Below are 9819 nucleotides of genomic sequence, written 5' to 3' on the forward strand. Positions count from 1 at the left end.
TAAGGGTGATTAGTTATGGACTGTTCTGACCAGGGACACCACCAGTTTGAGAAAAAGAAAATAAATAAATCAAGCTTGAGAGATTTCTTTGTGTTTCTCAATTCTCTGTCATAAGATGGAAGAAACAAGCTGAAAGTGTTGCATTCACTCAAGGAAAGCCAGTTGACTTTTTCGTTACTTTAGCAACAAAATGAATAAAGCAAGCTCTAAATGTTCACATTTACAGAAACATTGAAATTAATTTCAGAAATGTTTCCATCACCGTTGCACAATTAAGTAAAATTAGAACATTTTGGTTGTCTTGAAACATCTAGCATCATATGTTGCATTACAGATATAGGAATATAATCTCGAGTTCACTGGTGGAGCTGCTGCCTCAGCGCTGGAGACCCGGGTTCGATCCTAACCTTGGATGCTGTCTGTGTGGAGTTTGCACGTTCCACCCCATGACTGTGTGGGTTTCCTCCAGGTGCTCCTGTCTCCCTCCACATACAATACAATACAATACAATATATCTTTATTGTCATTGTACAGGGGTACAACGAGATTGGGAATGTGCCTCCCGTACGATGCAATAATTTAATTAATTTAAACAACAACAACCCAACGAAACAAATTGTAACAGTTTTAAGACAGAATAAAGTGCAAGTAGATCTGTGCCGGATCACTGTGCGGTGTGACCATCCGGCTCAGTAGGACCGGTTCATAGCAGCTATGGCCCTGGGGATGAAGCTGTTCCTGAGTCTGGAGGTGGTGGCATGACGTCTCAAAGACGTGCGGGGTTTGCAGGTTTATCGGCCCTCTGCAAATTGCCCCAAGAATGTAGGGCGTGGATGAGAAAGTGGGAAAACATAGAACTAGCATGAAATGGTCAGTGTGGAATTGTGGACTGAAGGGCATGTTTCCATGCTATATCTCTAAAATAAACTAATCAGTGGTCTCATCAACATCTTGTACAACTGTAACATAATGTCTCTTCTTTCAGTCTGAAGAAGCACCCTACTCCAGTATTTTGTGTCGAACCCAACTTCTATACTCGATAGATAGACGCAAAGTGCTGTTGGGTTCGACACAAAATACTGGAGTAACTTAGCGGGTCAGGCAGCATCTGTGGAGAACATGGATAGGTGCCATTTCAGGTCAGGGTGCTTCTTCAGACTGAAAGAAGAGACATTATGTTACAGTTGTACAAGATGTCGATGAGACCACTGATTAGTTTATTTTAGAGATATAGCATGGAAACATGTCCTTCAGTCCGCAAAGTATCTCAGCGGGTCAGACAGCATCTCCGGAGAAAAGGGGAATAGGTGACCTTTCTACTTCTTACTCAATGCCTGACTGATGCACTAAAAGCCTTCTTGACCATTCTATCTCCTTCCATTGAGCCGGGGCGCCCTCCTCACCTTTCCGTGGCGAGCAGCCGCTCCTCACACGGGCCAGCACTGAGGAGACAAGCGATCGACAACACCAGCCGGCCGGTCACGCAAGCCCGAGGCTTCGGGCCTACCTACCGCCGTTGCCTCGACAACGCCTCCTTCCCCACCCCTCTGCCGGGCTCAGCCAATCGTGTCGCCGCTTCCATGCGGGACCCGGGCGGGAGTCTATGGTACGCGCCGTGTGATTGGCCAGCGGCCGCTGGCAGCAAGATGGCGGCGGCGGAGGCCTTCAGGCTGAGCGAGGTCCTGGAATCATTCAGACGCTGCCTGACCCAGAGCGGCGATCTGGAGCAGCAGCACTACCTGGCCGGGTGGAAGGGGCTGGTGAAGTGAGTGAGCGAACTAATGTCATCCTCAAAATCCAACAACAACAACACCTATAGATGCTGCAAATCCAAAATCACACCAAATCAATGTTGATTAAGTTCGAGGAAGGGTCTCGAGCCGAAACGTCACCGATTCCATTTCTCCACATAAGTGCTGCCTGACCCGCTCAGTTACTCCAGCATTTTGTGTGCATCTTCGGTGTTAACCAGAACCTGCAGTTCCTTCCTGCACAGCAGATAATGTTGGCAATCTGCGATCAGAAACCTTTATCCACACCTGCTGCCTGACCTGCTGAGTATTGCCAGCATTATTTTCATTAATTCATACGTTGTCAGAGCAGAATTAGGCCATTCGGCCCATCAGGTCTACTCCGCCATTCAATCATGGCTGCTAACTTTCCCTCTCAACCCCATTCTCCTGCCCCAAAATCCCTGACACCTGTACTAATCAAGAATCTGCCACTCTCCACCTTAAAAATATCCATTCATTTGGCCTCCACAGTCTTTTGTGGCACTTCATTCTATCAATTCACCACCTTCCAACTAAAGACATTCCTGCTCATCTCCTTTCTAAAGGTATGTCCCTTTATTCCAAGGCTTCTGATCCTAGACTCTCCCACTGGTGGAAACATATTTTCTGTTTGATATAAAAGAATTAACATCAGCAGCTGCCTCATGGTGTGAGGGCAAAGAAAAAAGTCATCTGCTTGTAGAATATGGCAAGAACAGCCATTATGGAGGGTGACAAGTTTGATGTCATTTGTGGGGGATTTTTCATTCAATTTACAGATGTGGGCTCACTGACAATGTAGAACGGTACGGCACAGGAATAGGTCCTCTGGCCCACAATGTCCAATGTCTGAAGAAGGATTCCGACCTGAAACATCAGCTTTCCTTTTTCTCCAGAGATGCTGCCTGACCCCTGTGGAATTTTCTGCCACAGAAGGCAGTGGAGGTGAATTCACTGAATGTTTTCATGAGATTTGAAAAGAGGTTTTCAAGAGATTTGGCTCTTCGGGCTAACTGAATCAAGGGATATGGGGAACAAGTAGTAACGGGGTGCTGATTTTGGATGATCAGCCATGATCGTATTGAATGGCTGGCGCGAAGGGCCGAATGGCCTACTCCTGCACCTATTTTCTTTGTTTCTATGACCAGCTGAGTTACTCCAGAACTTTGTGCCTATGTCGAACATCATGCTGTTAAACTAATCTCTAGGTCTATTATTGTCACAAGCACTGTGGCACAGTGAAAAGCTTTGTTTTGTATGCTACCCAAAAGCTGATTATTATAAAGGTAACATTTATAGGCCTCTGCACACAAGACGATTTGCACATCATGATTCCCCCCCCCCCCCCTCCCCTCCCCTCTTGAATCCACAAAATAAAGTGGAAAATTCTTGAAATAGAGACTTGCAAGTAAATAAGTTCAGAATTTGAATACCATGCCCTGGCTGTAATTATTGTGCACTCGAATACCACCTATTTTTATTTCTAATATCTAATTTTGCTGCTCTTTCTCTTTACTTCTAAGTTTAATTGCATCCACATTTAAAGTGTGTTATTTCATTCCTTGTTTAGGTTCATGAACAGCCTGGGTACAGCCTTTTCCTTTATTTCAAAGGATGCTGTCACCAAAATCCAAATTCTGGAAAACTACCAAAGTGGCGAAAACGGCAGGGAGTATAAAACCATCCAGTCAATGGTGAAGTACGAGGTCGACCACAAGCTGGTGGACTTGAAGAAGCGAGGCGATCACTGGGACTCTGGCTGCCGTACTCTGCTGAGACTCCACCGTGCCCTCAGGTGGCTGCAGCTCTTCCTGGAAAAGCTACGGGTGGCCTCTGATGACAGCAACACCTCCGTCTTGTGTGCAGAGGCCTATAACGACTCCCTGGCAAACTATCACGCCTGGATAGTGCGCAAGTCTGCAGTTCTTGCATTCTATTTTTTGCCCAGTCGGGCAGATTTCTTTGAGATTATGAACATGGGCACAACTGAAAAGGTAGTGGAGACGCTCGGGGAGGCCGTGCCACTCATTTCAAAGGCCTACGATATCACGCAGGACTTGTACGCTCAACATGGCATACTTGATCTTCCTTGATTCTGTGTTTTATGTAAAGTAGTGGGATGTTATCATATCATATCATATATATACAGCCGGAAACAGGCCTTTTCGGCCCACCAAGTCCGTGCCGCCCAGCGATCCCCGTACATTAACACTATCCGACACCCACTAGGGACAATTTTTACATTTACCCAGCCAATTAACCTACATACCTGTACGTCTTTGGAGTTTGGTACATTAATTTCTTTAGTCAGAGGGCAGTGAATCTATGGGATTCATTGCCACAGACGGCTGCGGAGGCCAAGTCAGTGGATATTTTTAAGTCAGAGATTGATAGTTTCTTGATTAGTAAGGGTGTCGGGGTGATGGGGAGAAGGCAGGAGAATGGGGTTGAGAGGGAAAGATAGATCAGCCATGATTGAAGGACGGAAGGCAATCAGCCACCTACATAACCAAGGACCAGTCTCACCCCGGTCGTTCCATCTTCTCTCCTCTCCCATTGGGCCAGAGGTACAGAAGTTTAAAAACGCACGTCTTCAAAATCAGAGACATTTTCTTCCTAGCTTTTACATAGAAACATAGAAAATAGGTGCAGGAGTAGGCCATTCGGCCCTTCGAGCCTGCACTGCCATTCAATATGATCATGGCTGATCATCCAGCTCAGTAACCTGTACCTGCCTTCTCTCCATACCCCCTGATCCCTTTAGCGAAAAGGGCCACATCTAACTCCCTCTTAAATATAGCCAATGAACTGGCCTCAACTACCTTCTGTGGCAGAGAATTCCTCAGACTCACCACTCTGTGTGAAGAAATGTTTTCTCATCTCGGTCCTAAAAGACTTCCCCCTTATCCTTAAGCTGTGACCCCTGGTTCTGGACTCCCCCAACATCGGGAACAATCTTCCCGCATTAGCCTCTCCAACCCCTTAAGAATTTTATATGTTTCTATAAGATCCCCCCTCAGTCTTCTAAATTCCAGCGAGTACAAGCCTAGTCTATCCAGTCTTTCTTCATATGAAAGTCCCGCCATCCCAGGGATCAATCTAGTGAACCTTCTCTGTACTCCCTCTAAGGCAAGAACGTCTTTCCTCAGATTAGGAGACCAAAACTGCACACAATACTCCAGGTGCGGTCTCACCAAGGCCCAGTACAACTGCAGTAGAACCTCCCCGCTCCTAAACTCAAACCTCTTGCTATGAATGCCAACATACCATTCGCTTTCTTCACTGCCTGCTGCACCTGCACACTTGCTTTCAATGACTGGTGCACCATGACACCCAGGTCACGTTGCATCTCCCCTTCTCCTAATCGTTCACCATTCAGGTAATACTCTGCTTTCCTGTTCTTGCCGCCAAAGTGGATAACCTCACATTTATCCACATTATATTGCATCTGCCATGCATTTGCCCACTCGCCTAATCTATCCAAGTCACTCTGCAGCCTCCTAGCATCCTCCTCGCAGCTAACACTGCCACCCAGCTTTGTGTCATCCGCAAACTTAGAGATGTTGCATTCAATTCCCTCGTCCAAATCATTAATATACACTGTAAATAACTGGGGTCCCAGCACTGAGCCTTGCGGTACCCTACTAGTCACTGCCTGCCATTCCAGGCAACTTTTCTCAGGCAACTGAACCGTCCACCCACTGACTAGAGACCGACCGATCCTGAACTCCCATCTACCTCAATGTCTGAAGAAGGGACTTGACCCGAAGCATCTCCCATTTTTTCACTCCAGAGATGCTGCCTGTCCCGCTGAGTTACTCCAGCTTTTTGTGTATTTTCCTCAATAGAGACCTTTGCACTATCTTTAATCAGACTTTATCATGCACTAAATGTTGCACCCTTTATCTGTACACTGTGGGCGGCTTGAATGTAATCATGTTTAGTCTTTTCTTGGACTGGATAGCACGCAACAGAAGCTTTTCACTGTACCTCGGTACACTTGACAATAATAAACTAAACTGAACCGAATTTCCTGGTGGACCAGTTTTAGAGTCCCAACCAAGGCCAGAAGATTTTGTTTTGATCATTGGTCTTTCTGGGTTGTGTGTAAACTGTGTGCTTCATCAACTGACCCCTGGAGAAGATTAGGCATTGTTAGTGGCAGTTAGCAAACACAGATTGGTTGCTTTTGCAGCTATTGGACTCTGTAACCAACTCCAGTCTGACAGATGAAGGAGAGAAAGGATCGACAACCTTTGAAAAATAGTTCAGAAGGGGTCGGTTTGTTTGTGAAAACACACAGTGCTGGAGTAACTCGGTTGGTCAGGCAGCATCTGTGGAGAACATGAATAGGTGATGTGTACAGAAAGGAACTGCAGATGCTGGTTCATACCAACGATAGGCACAAAGATGTGGAGTGACTCAGTGGGTCAGGCAGCATCTCTGGAGAAAAAGGATGGGTGACGTTTCGGGTCGTCACCTATCCAGGTTCTCCACAGATGCTGCCTGACTCGCTGAGTTACTCCAGCACTTTGCGTTTTTATTTTTTAAACCAACATCTTCAGTTCCTTGTTCGGACATTCCAACTGGAAGCAAGATGAGCATGGCTATGATGTTGGCTGTGACCTGATCTGTTTATTGTGGTTCCAAAGGCAATTTACCTCAGGACGAGGAAGGAAAAGAACTTCAATAAGAAGTAATTTCAAAGTTAAATATGAGCTATGATTCTTTGAAGACCACTGGATATCTGTCTTGATGGTTGTTTTTCCGACTCACATTACAACATTACTCTGCCCTTATCTCACACCCTTTGTCTTTTCATCTCTGGCCTTTGTCCAAACTTCTGCCGATCAAAAATCGCCCCCACACCTGTACCCGCCTATCACTCGCCAGGCTTTGTCCTGCCCCTCTCTTCCAACCTTTCCTCATCGTAATCAAAAATAGAAAAGCAGTATTTATTTTAATTATGAGAAATTGAAGGCTGCTGGTGTTCGGGGTACAGAGATCGGGGTGTCCTTGCATATGAAAGCTAACACGTAGATTCAACAAGTCTGAAGAAGGGTGCTGACCCAAAACGCCACCTATCCATCTCCAGAGATGCTGCCTAACCACTTGAGATACCCTAGCACTTTGTCTTTGCTAATTACTCGTTAATTCTTGCCTAATCATGTTTATAACCAGTGAAAGTGCACAGCGAATGGCTTTGATTTACATTTGCAGGATATCTTGCATTGTTTCCAAATGTCAAATCCAGCAGTGCAACCACAAGTGGACAATTAAAAACAAGATGTAACTGGAAGGAGAGAAAGGATAGGTGATGTTTCGGGTTGGAAGCCTTCTTCTGACTGAAAGTAGGGGGGGGGGGGGGAAGGAAGGAGAACTGGAGGTGAAACAGATGTTTCGAGTTGGGACCCTTCTGCAGACCGAAAGTAGGGGGGGGAAGAGGACTGAAGGCAAATTATAATACTTCTCTCTCGTGAATGTGAATGTTTAAGTCAGAAACATTTCTTTAATTTTTCAGGTTAAATCAAATGTGGTTTATGTAAAATCTTATATTTGTAATTTGAGTAATTATATTTGCCATATAAAAGCAATAAATTATGGTGCGGATCATTCTGACATTGAGCCTGTTGTAATTACACAAATAGAACCCTCATTCTTTGGGGCAGCAAAGTAGCATTGCATTTCTACCCACATGCCTTCGACCCAACATGTCCATGCCAACCAGGATGCTCCATTCAAACTAGTCCCATTTGTCCACCATTGGCCCATGTCCCTCTAACATTTTCCTGTCCATGTACCTGTCCACATGTCTTTTAAGTGATGTTATTGCTTCAACTACTGCTTCAACTACCGACCATATACCCACCACCCTCTTTGTGGAAAAAGTTTTAGGTTTAGAGATACAGTGCAGAAATAGGCCTCAGCCCACCAAGTCCACGCCGACCAATGGTCAGCCTGAAGAAGGGTCTCGACACGAAACGTCACCCATTCCTTCTCTCCAGAGATGCTGCCTGACCCGCTGAGTTACTACAAAATTTTGTGACTGCCGACTAATGATCATCTGTTTTGTGTCTACCTTCGATTTAAACCAGCATCTGCAGTTCTTTCCTACACATCATTTGTTTGCTAGTTCTATCCTATACACAAAGGACAATTTACGGTAGCCAATTAACCTAAAAAACTGAACGTTGCGGAATGTGAGAGGAAACCAGAGCACCCGGAGAAATCTCACACGGTCACAGGGAGACCGTACACACTTTGTACACATAGCACCCGTAGTCTGAAGAAGGGTCTTGACCCGAAATGTCACCCATTCCTTCTGTCCAGAGATGCTGTCTGTCCCGCTGAGTTACTCCTGCATTTTGTGTCTGCACCCATAGTCAGGATCGAACCCGGGTCTCTGGCACTGTAAGGCAGCAATTCTGCCGCTGTGCCGCCCCAGGTCGGCCCTCAGGCTAAACCTATGTCCTCTAATTCTTGATTTCCTGGGAAAAATTGGCCTTAAGATTTGCCTTAAGATTTTGCACACCTCCGTACGATCACAACCTAAGATTTCTGTGCTCCAAGGAATAAAGCCCTAGCCTGCCCAACCTCTCTCTATAGCTTAGGCCCTTGAGTCCTGGCAACATTCTCATAAATCTCTGCATTCTTTCCACCTTAATGGCCCATTATTTTATGCTGAGTGATGACACATAAGTGCAGGAGCTGTTTTAATTCCAGTTAACGTCAGATCCCTGTTTGCATCAAACATGATTTCTTTATTGAAACATCGTCCCCTGAAACATAATAGTGCTTTCTGATTCTCTACATAATAGGCTATTAAGCCTACTGAATCCAATTTGAGGCAATGAAAGTCAGAAACAATGTGTGATTTATTGGGAACAAGGGCGCTGAGGGTGAACTGAAAAGCCATTCAACTGGTCAAAAGAAAACATCGTAAATGCATATAAAGGTCCAAACTATGGTCTCAAGGTCTAACACAAAATGCGTGAGTAACTCCGCATGTCAGACAGCATCTGTCCATTCCCTCCCCAGATGCTGCCTGACCTGCTATGTTTCTTCAGCACCTTGATTTTTGTCATGATTCTAGCATCTGCAGTTCTTCGTGTCTACATCTCTAATCCCAGGGTCTAGTTGGGAATAAATTCCCAATGCCATCTTGCAAGACTACCAGAGAAGCATGAAAAGCCACCATTAAATCACTCAATAGGCTTGAACCAAACACCTTTAGTTTAGAGATACAGCATGGAAACAGGCCATTCGGCTCACCGAGTCTGCACAGACCAGTGATCACCCCATACATTAGCACTATCTTACACACAAGGGATAATTTACAGAAGCCGATCAACCTATAAAAATGCACGCCTTTAGACTCCAGCATTGTGTGTCTATTTTCGGTGTAAACCAGCATCTGCAGTTCCTTCCTACACAAGTTCCAGGTTCAATTCACAATCCCTGTTGATCAGGAGTCAGCACTCATTCACAAGACCATAAGACATAGGAGCAGTTAGGCCCATCGAGTCTGCTCTGCCATTTGATCTATTTTTTCCCCTTTCAACCACACTCTGCCTTCACCCCGTAACTCAGCGGGTCAGGCAGCTTATATCTGGAGAGAAGCAATGGGTGACGCTACGGGTCGAGACCCTACTTCAGACTGGGCTGAAGGGTCTGTTTCCGTGCTGTATGACTCTATAACGCATAGTTGGGAAAATGATTGGGTCGTGAAAAGCTTTCAAATGCGACAATCATCAAATGTGAGGCCGCCCTTTGATGTATTGTGCCGCAAAGGGGTGGCGCAGCGGTAGAGTTGCTGCCTTACAGCGCCGGAGACTCAGGTTCGATCCTGACTACAGGCGCCGTCTGTACGGAGTTTGTACGTTCTCCCCGTGACCTGCGTGGGTTTTCTCCGAGATCTTCGGTTTCCTCCCACACTCCAAAGACGTACAGGTAGGTTAATTGGCCGGGCAAATGTAAAAATTGTCCCTAGTGGGTGTAAGATAGTGTTAGTGTGCGGGGATCGCTGGGCGGCGCGGACCCGGTGGGC

The 9819-nt window shown here is 45.8% G+C and overlaps 2 protein-coding genes across 2 annotated transcripts in view; one reads left to right on the top strand and one right to left on the bottom strand.

The window, feature by feature from the left end:
- The window catches only part of ints11 (integrator complex subunit 11), a 41020-nt gene extending 39600 nt beyond the window's left edge, over positions 1-1420 (bottom strand). Inside the window, exon 1 of the mRNA XM_078425478.1 lies at positions 1404-1420. The gene's annotated coding sequence lies outside the window, so the exon portion shown is untranslated. The remainder of the gene's footprint in view (positions 1-1403) is intronic.
- A 222-nt stretch (positions 1421-1642) lies between these two features.
- On the top strand, positions 1643-7328 carry cptp (ceramide-1-phosphate transfer protein). Its single transcript, XM_078425502.1, has 2 exons — positions 1643-1765; positions 3343-7328. Exons 1-2 carry the CDS (start codon positions 1647-1649, stop codon positions 3863-3865), a joined length of 642 nt encoding a protein of 213 aa, XP_078281628.1. The 5' UTR covers positions 1643-1646; the 3' UTR covers positions 3866-7328.
- Positions 7329-9819: the final 2491 nt, after the last annotated feature.

This window comes from Rhinoraja longicauda, chromosome 30 (genome assembly GCF_053455715.1).
Source record: "Rhinoraja longicauda isolate Sanriku21f chromosome 30, sRhiLon1.1, whole genome shotgun sequence".
NCBI classification, from domain to species: Eukaryota; Metazoa; Chordata; class Chondrichthyes; order Rajiformes; family Arhynchobatidae; genus Rhinoraja; species Rhinoraja longicauda.

Excerpts from the sequence above, each read along its gene's own strand:
- cptp (XM_078425502.1), top strand. The coding sequence starts at position 1,647 with ATGGCGGCGGCGGAGGCCTTCAGGCTGAGCGAGGTCCTGGAATCATTC. Across the intron at positions 1,766-3,342 it reads GGGTGGAAGGGGCTGGTGAA|GTTCATGAACAGCCTGGGTA; the intron begins GTGAGTGAGCGA and ends TTCCTTGTTTAG.